The sequence below is a fragment of the Scyliorhinus canicula genome, chromosome 6, assembly GCF_902713615.1.
Source record: "Scyliorhinus canicula chromosome 6, sScyCan1.1, whole genome shotgun sequence".
Taxonomy (NCBI): Eukaryota; Metazoa; Chordata; class Chondrichthyes; order Carcharhiniformes; family Scyliorhinidae; genus Scyliorhinus; species Scyliorhinus canicula.
Window position 1 is genome coordinate 198,094,808 of NC_052151.1, and position 13,790 is coordinate 198,108,597.

The following is a 13,790-nucleotide window of genomic DNA, read 5'->3' on the forward strand; positions in this document are numbered from 1 at the left end:
CCCTTTAGGTCCTTCCTGGCTTCTTACTGTGCTCACCCCATTCCAATGCACGGCATCTCCACATCATACATAATTATTATCACGGCAAATGCATCACGGAGCTTTCATCAAAGAATTTCCAGCTACAAGGAACATTTCAGAGTTACAAAGGTTATTGGGAATGATTCAAGTGGTTGAATTACTAAAAGAAAACAGAGCTCAATGAGCTATTGCACCAGTCGCTGGGTAGAGAGAATGAATGGTGTTGGGGTGCAGCACGAGAAATCATTCAAAAAAATGCAAGTGATATTTGCATTTCATCATTTGCAGGGCTGGGGGGGAAGAGAGAGAGAGAGAGAAGAGAGAGAGAAAGAAAATTTTCAGGTACAAAGAGATGGAAAATTAAGACCAGTCTATCATGCTCATTAACAGATACAGAGAATAGATACGTAGTAATCAAATAAACAATCATTTGCAGCCACGTGGACATGGAGGAAATTGGCTGACTATATCTTAGGTCTTTACATTATGATAGAAACAGACCATAAAACCTTTCGTTCACCACACTATCGAATTCAGAAAAGTTTGTTGAAATGTCGTCAAGAGTTCAAAGATTCATGAAGTTTGATAGTCATCCAGTAGATGTTCAAGGAAAATAACAGAGCAGGTGCAATATTATGCGTTGAAACAGAGAATCCAGAAAAACGCAATATTGTATTGTGTAAGTTGAGGAGTTTTCTATAGTGACAGTCCATACCATTACTGCCAACCACACATAAATTGAGTGAAATCAGAGACTCAAAAATTAGACAAGCAATGAAAGCAGATCAAAGAATTTGGGATTAGAGTATGGGCAACGTATATATCATACAGTCCTATCTTGAGACCGTGCTTCAGCAGGGAGCACATCGGACAGTAATCAATGTTTTATTATATGATGATAGAATAGTAGAATCATACAATCATTAAATTCCTACAGTGCAGAAGGAATTAATTCTGCCCATCAAATCTGCACTAACCCCCTGAAAAAGAACCCTACTGAGGCCCACTCCCCCACCCTATCCACATAACACCATGATCCCACCTCACCTGCACATTTTTGGATGCTTAAGGGGTAATTTCCGCATGGCCAATCCACCTGACCTGCACACCTTTGGAATGTGGGAGGAAAACTGGAGCACCCGGAGGAAACCCACGCAGACACTTAAAGAAAATGTAAACTCCACAGAGGCAATCACCTGAGACCAGAATTCAACCCGGGAACCTGGAGCTGTGAGGCAGCACAAGGCCATCGTGCCCTCTATATGCAGTAATCCCAAGTGCATTGAGGTTTGAGACCTTGCAATGCCTCCATCAAGGTCATTTAGGTGTAGAGCCAAAGCAGGGAATTCAGTTTGGTGTCTGGATCTTTCAACGCTATTAGAAGAAATGATACCCAGATGTATGTATGACATGTACAATTCACCGACAAGAATGAAAAGAGCCACCTACTGGTTCAAATTCTACTCAACAGCAACCAAAGGACCAATAGCAGAATGAGAATGTCTTATTTCCTACAAATGAGGAAAGAACGAGATACTGTAGACTGGTGGAGGCATCCCAACATTTAACGATGCAAGCGAAGGCGAGAAGCTCAGAAGAGGGAGAAGAGAGAAGGACAGAACAAAGCGAGAGAGAAAGAAATGACACTTACATTGTAGTTCAAAAAGAAGCTGCATTTCAGACGAGACTTTGGAACACTGAAATGCTCAGAATGACTGGGATACTGAAGGGAGCTTCCAGAAACATCAGAGAACATTGAAGTTTGACCAGAGACAGGGGGAAATTGTATAATGGAGTATGTTAGACAAGTCTCATAAAGGGTTAGCTGTGATGTCATGGAAGAACATGGCCTGAGAGAGTTTAGGAGAAAGCTGCGAGGAAGGAAGTTAGTTAAAGGGAGTGTTCTCATTGCTGGCAATGTGTAACAATAATGTGGTTGCAACAAACAAATTTTGGGAGTTATTGAAACGACTGCAACCCAAGAACACAATGGTATAGTCCTGATAAAATCTATCTACTGATGTATGGAGGACACCACCAATATATTTGTCAACACAGAGTACGAGTATCATTTTCTCGACTTGCTAATTTTAGAAAATGGTTGGTTGAAGAATAAGACAGGGAAGCAAATATATTTGATTGCATTACAAATGGAGGAAAATAGATTCCATTAAGCTGGACCATGTTCAAATGAAGGAACAGGTCTGTACTGTGCTTCTTTAGCACAAGACTTATCAAAAATCATGAAGGAATGTTAGTGCAGTCAAGCTCGCAAGGATAAACGGTAAGTTTCGCTCGCACATTGATGAGTGTACTCACGTTGTTTGAACGAAGAGTAACTCGACCCCCACACCGGGCACAGAATTTGGTCTGGCAGTAAGAGCAGATATGGCCACAGCCGTCGGCAAACTTGGTTTTGAGGCAGATCCCACAGGTTGGAGCATCATCCTTGTGCTCCCCTTGGTACCGACGTGCTTCGTCACCTATTTTTCGTATCTGTTCCTTGTAGCTCTCAAATTGTTGATGTAATCGCCTGTGGGGAAGGTGAAGAAAATAAAGTGAGCCCTTTGGTTTCAGTCCAATGCTTGTTCTGTGTGGGATAGTCACGCCCTCCCGCCACTGCATCCCAACAAGAAAGTATTCTCCCAATCTAGTCCTGTTGCCTGCATTTTCCCGAGAGGAGAATCTAGTGCTCAACATTGAAAGGAATATCACGCAATAATTGTCTAAAACATTGCATCACCTTTTTGCAAAGAATAATTTGTAAGTGTTCCGTCATGCTAAATATCTGCAGCCTTTGTTCAACATTTGCTTTAAGTTTAACTTTCTGACAGAGACCTCTATAACTTGGAGATACAAAGGACTTCCAGCATTTGGCAGGGTTCTCCAGCCTCCCAGCCATGTGTCTCTCGGCAGCAGGAGAATCCTGGCGGCAGGATTCCCTGCTACCACCCCTGTCAATGGGAATTCCTACCAAAGCCATCCCACACCGCCGGGAAACCCATGGGTGGGTTTGTGCTGCCTGTGGGACCAGAGAAACTCTCTGCCAGCGAACCACCGAAGAATTCTGGTGTCACTTTCACCATAACAGAAACAAAAATTCAAGGGTGGGATTCTCCCCCTCCCCTCCCCTCCCCCCCCCCCCCCCCCCCCCCCCCCCCCCCCGCGCGCCGGTGAATCGACTGGGGGCAGCGTGAATCCCGCCCCGCCACCGGATTCTCCGGTGCTGTTTTTTCAGCAGGGGCGGGAATCGCGTCGCGCTGTTCGGGGGCCGTCGGCAGCGCCCCCCCGGCGATTCTCCAGCCCGCGATGGGCCGAGTGGCCGCCCGTTTTCAGCGGGTCCCGCCGGCGTAAAATACACCAGGTCTGTACCGGAGGGACCTGGCTCTGCGGGCGGCCTGCGGAATAATTGGGGGGGGGCGCGGGGGGATCTCGCCTCAGGGTGGGCCCCCACAGTGACCTGGCGCGCGATTGGGGCCCACCAATCCACGGAAGGGCCTGTGCTGTGGGGGCACACTTTCCCCCTGCGCGGGCCAGTGTAACGGTCCGCCATGGCCGGTCAGCCAGAACCCCCTTGCGAATGAGCTGGGATGACGCCTGCACATGTTGGCACTCCCATGCTTGAGCCAACTTGCGTTGGCTGGCAGAGGCCCTTCGGCGCCGGCTAGTCCAGCCCGACGCCGGAGTGGTTCTCGCCACTCCTCGGCGCTGGTACGGCCCGCCCGCAGGGTTTAAAATATATCTGAACTTCCAGACAATAATGGAATGAATAACACAACAAGATATATATTTGAAGACTAAAATTTTCATTAAAAATGGTCGGAATTAATTGGAGCCTGGTTAGCAGGTTTCGATGGGCCTACGAGGCGAGCGAGGGTGGGGGCGGGAGGGGGGGTGGGGGGGATTGATGCTGGGAGATGCTTTTTCGAGAGGAAATGAAGGGGGGGGGGGGTTTGGGAGGGGGGGAAGGGGTTCGATGTTAATAATGAATAGGGGCAGGTCAGGCTCATGGGAAGGGCTCGGTGGTATGAAGATGGTGGATAAGAAGGGTGGGGGGGGGGTGAGAGACCCCCAGTTAGGACAGTCACGTGGAACGTGAGGGGGTTAGGAGGTCCGGTCAAGAGGTCAAGGGTGCTTGCGCATCTTAAAAGTTTGAAAGTCGATGTGGCAATGCTGTAGGTGACTCACTTGAGGGTGAAGGACCAGGTGAAACTTAAAAAGGGCTGGGCTAGTCAGGTGTTTCACTCTGAATTTGACTGGACGGCTCGAGGGGTAGCGGTGCTGGTCAGCAAAAGAGTAGCTTCCAGATGGAGAAGGTGGTGGCAGATCGGGGGGTAGATATGTGATTGTGACAGGGGCGCTGGAGGGGAGATTAGTGGCGCTGTTAAGTGTATACGGTCCCAATTGGGACGATGTGGGATTCGCAAAGAAAGTGTTTGGGGCCATCCCCAACTTGGACACACAGAAACTGATAGTAGGGGGGGACTGGAACTTGGTGCCGGAGCCAAGGTTGGACAGGTCACGGCCGGGGGCGGGGCGAAGGCGCTGGCTGGGCTAACGGTGGAAATGGGAGGGATGGACCCTTGGAGGTTTCAGCACCCGAGGGAACGGGAGTACTCGTTTTTCTCAGCAGTCCATAAGGTATACTCGCGGGCCGACTTTTTTGTGGTGGGGAAGGCTTTGCTGGCTGGGGTTAAGGGGTCGGAATTGCTTTTGTAGTGTCAGATCACGCTCCGCATTGGGTGGATATGGTACTGGAGAAGGGGGTAGCGCAGAGGCCGGGGTGGAAACTGGATGTGGGACTTTTGGGGAACCGAGGGTTCTGTGAGAAAATTGTAAAGGTAATTAAGGTAGGTTTCAACTGTATGGGGGAGGTGTCGAAGGCAGTTCACTGGGAGGCTCTAAAGGCGGTAGTGAGGGGTGAGATGATTGTGTTTAAGTCCAGGATGGACAAAGATCAGAGGTTGGAGCGGCAGAGGTTAATAGATGAGATGTTGGAGGTAGATAGGAGCTATGCAGAAGATGGGGACCCAGCAAAGCTGGAAAAGAGGATGGAACTACAGACGAGCTTTGACCAACTGTCCACCAGGAACGCGGTGCGCCAACTGAGACGAGCAAGGGGTGTAGTTTACGAACATGGAGATTATGTTAGTAGGTCAGGTCCGGAGGGAAGCAGCGGCAAGGGAAATTGTTCAGGTGAGGGATAGGGCAGGGAAGTTGGTGGTGGCTCCGGATCTGATTAACAAGGTTTTTGAGGAATTATTTGAGTGTTAGATATAGAAGATATAGAATAGAACAGTACAGCACAGAACAGGCCCTTCGGCCCTCGATGTTGTGCCGAGCAATGATCACCCTACTTAAACCCATATACCCGTAACCCAACAATCCCCCCATTAACCTTACACTACGGGCAATTTAGCATAGCCAATCCACCTAACCCGCACATCTTTGGACTGTGGGAGGAAACCGGAGCACCCGGAGGAAACCCACGCACACACGGGGAGGACGTGCAGACTCCACACAGACAGTGACCCAGCCGGGAATCGAACCTGGGACCCTGGAGCTGTGAAGCATTGATGCTAACCACCATGCTACCGTGAGGCCTGCTGTACAGGTCAGAGTCACCTGGGGAAGACCGTGAGATGCAGGAATTTCTAGATGGGTTGGAGTATCCGAGGTTAGGGGAGGGGGACAGGGATACATTAGGAGGAGCGATAGTGGAGCAGGAAATAAAGGATGCAATTGAGAGGATGCAGTTGGGGAAGGTGGCGGGTCCGGATGGGTTTCCGTGTGGATTTGGGGCAACACGGCAGCACAAGTGGATAGCACTGTGGCTTCACAGCGCAGGGTCCCAGGTTCGATTCCCGGCTGGGTCACTGTCTGTGCGGAGTCTGCACGTTCTCCCCATGTCTGCGTGGGTTTCCTCCGGGTGCTCCGGTTTCCTCCCACATTCGAAAGACGTGGGTTTAGGTGGATTGGTCATTATAAATTGCCTTTAGTGACAAAAAAAGTGAGATGGGGTTGTTGGGTTACGGGGATAGGGTGGAAGTGAGGGCTTAAATGGGTCGGCGCAGACTCGATGAGCCGAATGGCCTCCTTCTGCACTGTATGTTGTATGTACTCTATGTATGTAGGAGTATTTTGGGGTGTCTCGGCTGGGGTGGGGGGGGCTGCCATTCCGTAGGGCAGGGAATCACTTTAGGAATCTGGGGGTGCAGGTTGCCCGGGAGTGGGGGGGGGGGGGGGGGGGGGGCTCCGCAGGGACAACATTTCTAGTTTGGTGGGGAGAGTGAAAGATGATCTGGCGAGGCGGGATGGTCTTCCTCTGTCACTGGCGGGTCGGGTACAGACGGTAAAAATGAACGTGTTGCCGCGATTTCTGGTTATTTTCCAATGCCTGCCGATTTTTCTGCCAAAGGCTTTTTTCAGGGAGATTGAGGGAAGGATTACTTCGTTCATATGGGGAGGGAAGGTGGCCAGAGTTAGAAAGGTGCTGCTACAGAGAGGAAGGCAGGCAGGGGGTTTGGGTCTTAGAACATAGAACAGTACAGCACAGAACAGGCCCTTCGGCCCTCGATGTTGTGCCGAGCAATGATCACCCTACTCAAACCCACGTATCCACCCTATACCCGTAACCCAACAACCCCCCCCCCCCCCCCTAACCTTACTTTTTAGGACACTACGGGCAATTTAGCATGGCCAATCCACCTAACCCGCACATCTTTGGACTGTGGAAGGAAACCGGAGCACCCGGAGGAAACCCACGCACACACGGGGAGGACGTGCAGACTCCGCACAGACAGTGACCCAGCCGGGAATCGAACCTGGGACCCTGGAGCTGTGAAGCATTTATGCTAACCACCATGCTACCGTGCGGCCCCCTTCCGAACCTTATGTATTACTACTGGGCGGCGAATGCGGAGAAGATGCGGAGCTGGGTCAGAGGGGTTGATTCCCAGTGGGTCAGAATGGAGGAGAGTTTGTGCAGGGGGGTCGGGACTGAAAGCACTAGCAACAGCGCCGCTCCCGATAGCCCCGGGGAAGTTCTCAGGGAGTCCGGTAACAGTAGTTTCATTGAGAATTTGGAGGCAGCTTCGCCAACACATCGGGTTGGGGGCAGGGTCAAGGGAAATGCCGAATTGGGGGAACTACAGAGTTGAGCCAGGGAGGTGAACAAAGTACAAAGAAAATTACAGCACAGGAACAGGCCCTTCGGCCCTCCCAGCCTGCGCCGATCCAGATCCTTTATCTAAACCTGTTGCCTATTTTCCAAAGATCTACTTCTTGGTGATCATGGCTCGGCACAACATTGAGGGCTGAAGGGCCTGTTCTGTGCTGTACTGTTCTATGTTCTATGTACTTCCCTCTGTTCCCCACCCGTTCATATATCTGTCCAGATGCATCTTAAATGATGCTATCGTGCCCGCCTCTACCACCTCCGCTGGCAAAACATTCCAGGCACCCACCACCCTCTGCGTAAAAAACTTACCACGCACATCTCCCTTAAACATTCCCCCTCTCACCTTGAAATCGTGACCCATTGTAACTGGCACCCCCACTCTTGCAAAAAGCTTGTTGCTATCCACCCTGTCCATACCTCTCATAATTTTGTAGACCTCAATCAGGTCCCCCCTCAACCTCCGTCTTTCCAACAAAAACAATCCTAATCTACTCAACCTTTCTTCATAGCTAGCACCCTCCATACCAGGCAACATCCTGGTGAACCTCCTCTGTACCCTCTCTAAAGCATCCACATCCTTCTGGTAATATGGCGACCAGAACTGCACGCAGTATTCCAAATGTGGCCTAACCAAAGTCATATACAACTGTAACATGACCTGCCGACTCTTGTACTCAATACCCCATCCGGTGAAGGCAAGCATGCTGTTTGCCTTCTTGACCACTATCGACCTGCGTTGCCACCTTCAGGGTACAATGGACCTGAACTCCCAGATCACTCTGTACATCAATTTTCCCCAGGACTCTTCCATTGACCATATAGTCTGCTCTTGAATTTGATCTTCCAAAATCATCACCTCGCATTTGCCTGGATTGAACTCCATCTGCCATTTCTCTGCCCAACTCTCCAATCTATCTATATTTTGCTGTATTCTCTGACAGTCCTCCTCGCTATCTGCAACTCCACCAATCTTCGTCTCATCTGCAAACTTGCTCATCAGACCACCTATACCTTTGTCCAGATCATTTATGTATATCACAAACAACAGTGGTCCGAGCACGGATCCCTGTGGACACCACTAGTCACCTTTCTCCATTTTGAGACACTCCCTTCCACCACTACTCTCTGTCTCCTGTTGCCCAGCCAGATCTTTATCCATCTAGCTAGTACACTCTGAACCCCATACGACTTCACTTTTTCCATCAACCTGCCATGGGAAACTTTATCAAACGCCTTACTGAAGTCCATGTATAGGACATCTACAACCCTTCCCTCATCAATTAACTGTGTCACTTCCTCAAAGAATTCTATTAGATTTGTAAGACATGACCTTCCCTGCACAAAACCATGTTGCCTATCACTTATAAGTCTATTTTCTTCCAAATGTGAATAGATCCTATCCCTCAGTACCTTAGCCAACAGTTTGCCTACCAAGCTCACAGGTCTATATTTCCCTGGATTATCCCTGCTACCCTTCTTAAACAAAGGGACAACATTAGCAATTCTCCAATCCTCCGGGACCTCACCCGTGCTCAAGGTGGGGTGAAATTTTTGGAAATGGGAGGAGAAGGGGATTAAGACACTAAAAGATTTGTTTCTTCGGGGTCGATTTGCAGGATTGAAGGAGCTGGAAGCGAAGTATGGGCTGGAGCAGGGGGAAATGTTTAGATAAATGCAGGTTCGAGACTTTGCCAGGAAGGAGAATACAGACCTTTCCGGTGGAGCCGGCCTCCACATTGCTGGAGGAGGTGCTGACGACAGGAGGAGGACTGTAGAAGGGGGGTAGTGTCAGCGGTTTACGGAGCTATTTTGGAAGAGGAGAAGGCACCAATGGAAGGGATCAAAGCAAAGTGGGAGGAAGAGTTGGGCCAGGATATGGAGGAGGGGTTCTGGTGTGAGGTGCTCCGGAGAGTGAATGCCTCAACCTCGTGCGCGAGGTTGGGGTTGATGCACCTGAAGGTGGTATTCAGAGCACACCTCACGAGGGCGAGAATGAGCTGATTCTTTGAAGGAGTAGAAGATGTGTGTGAACGTTGCGGGGGCGGGGGGCCCGCTAATCATGTTCATATGTTTTGGTCCTGTCCAAAGCTGGAGGATTACTGGAAGGAGGTTTTTAGGGTAATTTCTAAAGTGGTGCCCGTGAAACTGGACCCGGGCCCCCGGGTGGCCAAATTCGGGGTGTCGGACCAGCCAGGGTTGGAAACGGGTGCGGAGGCAGATGTTGTAGCCTTCGCCTCGTTGATCGCCCGAAGACAGATCCTGATGTGTTGGAGAGCGGCCTCTCCACCCTGTGCCCTGGCGTGGCGGGGGGACCTGTTGGAATTCTTGACTCTTGAGAAGGTTAAGTTTGATCTGAGGGGAAGGACGGAGGGTTCTACAATTCATGGGAATTATTCATTTTCCCTTCAAGAACTGAATAACATCGAACATTAGTTGGGGGGATGGGGGGGGGGGGGGGGGGGGGGGGGGGGCGGTGTGTGTTAATGGTGAATATGGGTGATTCCTGATTCCTTTTTGTCATTTGCTTATGTGAATCTGTGGGCTAATGTTTGGGGTTTGTTTGGGAGGATTGGATCGTCGTTATTGATATGGGGATTGACATATTTGTTACTGATTATTGTTTGTTGTTGGTGGGTGTAAATTTGGGAGAAAATGTGAAAAAGGAGAATTAAAATATTTTTTTTTTAGATTAAACAAAACACTGGTGGGAATTCTCTGATCGCAGGGATTCTCTTTCCCTGCTGGCAGCACAGCCCTGCCCACGGGATTCCCAGCGGCCTGGGTTGGCTTCCATGGGAAATCCCATTGAAAGCAGCTGATTAGAGAATTCCACCACCAGCGAACGGCGCGCTGGGTAAACGGAGAATCCAGCCCACTATCTTTTGAGGCAACATTTACTTTAAACCGGAGAACAGATTACTCCCAATTTTACTTTGTCACAAACAAAAAAAACAAACTTCACAGGTATATGTTACACTGTCCTTTCAGTAAACATTTTCCTGGAATAAGCCTACACCAGGCTTATGTGCTCCTGAAATCAGTCTACACCAGGCTCATCCAACTTTTCTCTCCGAGGGCTATTTTTGTATACCTTCTCATTCAAGAGGCCAATGGGCACATTTCAGAAAGACGAGGTTTGGCACAAAAATACACTGAGTTTCAAAAAAAAAAATTGAGGTTTTCAGGACAGAAACAATTGCAGAGCAAAGGTAGATCGATGTGTGAGCCGGTCAGTGTATGTGGGTTTGTGTGCAAGTGTTGGTTTGTGGTGTGAAGAGTTAGTGGGAAACCAGAGACTAGGTGTGAGGCATTCTCTCATTCACACCCGCAAACCCAATCTCCCACATTCCTGCATGGTAAATCATAGAAATGTTTGGCTTCTTAAGGTCACTCTCAAGCTTGTATCCAGAAATGCTGATTAGAACATAGAACATTACAGCGCAGTACAGGCCCTTCGGCCCTCGATGTTGCGCCAACCTGTGAAACCCCTCTAAAGCCCATCTACACTATTCCCTTATCGTCCATATGCCTATCCAATGACCATTTGAATGCCCTTAGTGTTGGCGAGTCCACTACTGTTACAGGCAGGGCATTCCACGCCCTTACTACTCTCTGAGTAAAGAACCTACCTCTGACATCTGTCCTATATCCTTCTCCCCTCAATTTAAAGCTATGTCCCCTCATTATTAGATTAGTTACCCTCAAGAGCTCAACTTCCTATTATTTTGGAACTATATGGACAGTTTAAAGACAAATATGCAATACTACACACGGGACCTATGGCATGAGAATGCTCATCTTCCCTATGCTCCTTGCGGAGTACAAACTCCCCCACTAGGAACGGGATATCTCAATTAACCAATGTATTCAAGGTCGGCCAGTAAAGCACTGAGGAGGGAGGAACTCGGGAGGGATCTATCCAGTAGCGTATATATGATTTGTGTAAATAAAACTCTGTTCTTATTTCACTCAGTGTGGACTCCCTTAATAAAAAATATTTACAGCCCAACATTCTCAACACTTTTCTGGGTCTTTGAAGGCGCACAGTTCATCCACTGTTAGTCTCCCAGTGTCAAACTTGAATCTTCTTCCCAGTAAAACAATCTGGACTCCTGGTAATTGCTATCACACAAACCTGGTGCCGGGCAAACCGCAGAACAGGTCACATAGCTCCTTTCATTGTACATTAAACTAAGGAGTTACAAAAAAATAGCAATCTTGGAAACCTCATAATTGTTACACATCCAAAAACGCTGTAAACTTACATCAGTAAATTATATAAGTTCAAATACCCATAACGGAATTAAATATTTACTATTTTCTCTTCTTTTTAAAAAAAACTACTGCTTTTTGCTGCCCAGGAAACTTTCACCCGACATTCCTTTCATATATTTTGTTTGTTTGCAATGTTTTGGTTAATGATTTTCTATTTTATTTTGTTCATTTAAGTTATTCTTTTACTAATACGTTGCAGTGTGAGAAAGCCAAGTTATGTCAATATTTCAGATTGCTCTTTCATTCGTGTGTCACTTGGTAAAAGATTTTGTCGACAGTGATGAAAGGATGGTATTTGCCCCTAATCTTGAAAATATCTGTCCATAAAGATTGAGTTGACGAGAAATGATTGGTTCCCTTTAATCTGATTTGACTTTGAATCTGGCACCATCTGGTGTCAAGCAAGAGTCAAGACATTAATAATAACAATATTTATTAGTGTCACAGGTAGGCTTAACTTAACACTGCAATGAAGTTACTGTGAAAAGCCCCTAGTCGCCATATTCCGGCGCCTGGTCGGGTACACTGTAGCCATTTAAGATGGCCACCTGCAAAGGACCATGGGAATTATGGCCAACCCAGGACTCAGACAGATACACAGCCTATGTGTATCTAAAACACAGGTAACCAGACCTGACCGAAATCCCCACTCGTTTAGATTTTAATGGCCCATTTTCCCAGGACAATAGAACTTCAATCAAGCAATCAGGCCACAGACTGATCGGCGCCACTCCCTTACTCAGAAAGCACAACTGCCAAGGTCAATGACCGCTAAGGACCCACCCAGCTACCAAGGCACCAGCCCCTTTATTGTCCGAAATCGAAGAGAGTGATCAGAGCCGTATCGAACTATTGGGTCCAAGGTTAAGGACCGCCCCAAAGAGCACGAAATCCCAGGGGGATAAAAGAGGGCACAGCCATGTGTTCTGTCTCTATTGGATCCGGCCTGTGCCAACCCAATTGCAGCAGGAACAGCCAGCTAAGTTCAAGACCAACGATCGCTACCTGACGGATGAGCCCAGCAGAAACAGAGCCACTTTCTTCAAACTAGCCACGTGAAATCCAGATAACGGCCTTTATTCATATGCACAGTGCTGATCGCCCTGAAGTTAAGTATAGGTTATCTTAGCTGATAGGTGTAGTTTAACTCTTGGTAGATATTGTGTTTGCATGTCGAGGTAACTCTTATGTATGGAAATAAACCATATTTTGAACTAACTAACTTGTTGTGTGGTCATCTGATCTATGGGAAAGGCTTGTGGTTCACGGAGATAAATAAAAATACCAACAGTATTGGCGACGCTGTTGGGACCTATAGAGCAACAACACAGAGGGAGAATTCAGAATGTCCAATTCACCTAACCTACAGGTCTTTGGACTGTGGGGGGAAACCGGAGCACCCGGAGGAAATCCAAGCAGACATGAGGGGAACGTGCAGACTCCGCAGAGACAGTGACCCAAGTTGGGAATCGATCCTGGGACCCTGGTACTGTGAAACAACAGTGCTAACCACTGTACTACTATGCCGCCCAACATTAAGTTGATTGTTTTACAGACAGCAGACCCAGAAGTGGTTATAATTCACTCCAGATTCGTTTTACGGAAAGCAAAGGAAAACTTGAAGTACAGAAATGGAATTAAAATGGGAGTTTAAATAACTTGGGAAAAAAAAACAAATTAAAGACTGTGGAGTTTGCAAATGACATTTTGAGGGAAAGTCATTCCACACTTGTGGAAAAAACATTGAACAGTTGCTACTGTCAGAAAGATAGCTAATCCAACAAAGCTTGCTCAACTGATTATGGAACCGGGAGAGTTTTCTCCGAAAATATAGTGGCATCACTTTCCCTCCTGGAACATCAGCACCAAGAGGATTGTTCGCTCTTCCGAAGAGAAAATGATTATCCTGAACAATCTCTGAAACTAACAACAACTTTCGTTAAAGTTGTAAAGTTGAGAACTTTACATAAAGAACAGTGTTGGAGACTGTGGGGAGAGACTGGAGTGAGAGCTCCATATTTTACTGACCACATTGGAGCTCAATCTAAGTTGAACAATCTCAAACCAAGTGGAGTGCCAGTAATTGTTGCCCCCGGTGAGAAAGGGCTTTGTGCTGGAACCCTGCATTGGGGAAAGTTTCCCTCGAGTTAGATACGTGACAGTTTGCTTCATTATCACACCTGGAATATTGTGTGAATAGAATAGAATAGAATAGAACAGTACAGCACAGAACAGGCCCTTCGGCCCTCGATGTTGTGCCGAGCAACGATCACCCTACTCTAACCCACGTATCCACCCTATACCCGTAACCCAA

The 13,790-nt window shown here is 47.9% G+C and overlaps 1 protein-coding gene across 32 annotated transcripts in view; it reads right to left on the reverse strand.

Moving 5' to 3' along the window:
• The window catches only part of LOC119967772 (regulating synaptic membrane exocytosis protein 1-like), a 1,070,524-nt gene that overhangs the window by 687,935 nt on the left and 368,799 nt on the right, over positions 1-13,790 (reverse strand). For all 32 annotated transcript variants that reach the window (XM_038800731.1, XM_038800737.1, XM_038800741.1 and 29 more), the window contains one exon: positions 2,341-2,554. In XM_038800731.1, the coding sequence (XP_038656659.1) occupies positions 2,341-2,554 (214 nt within the window). The remainder of the gene's footprint in view (positions 1-2,340; positions 2,555-13,790) is intronic.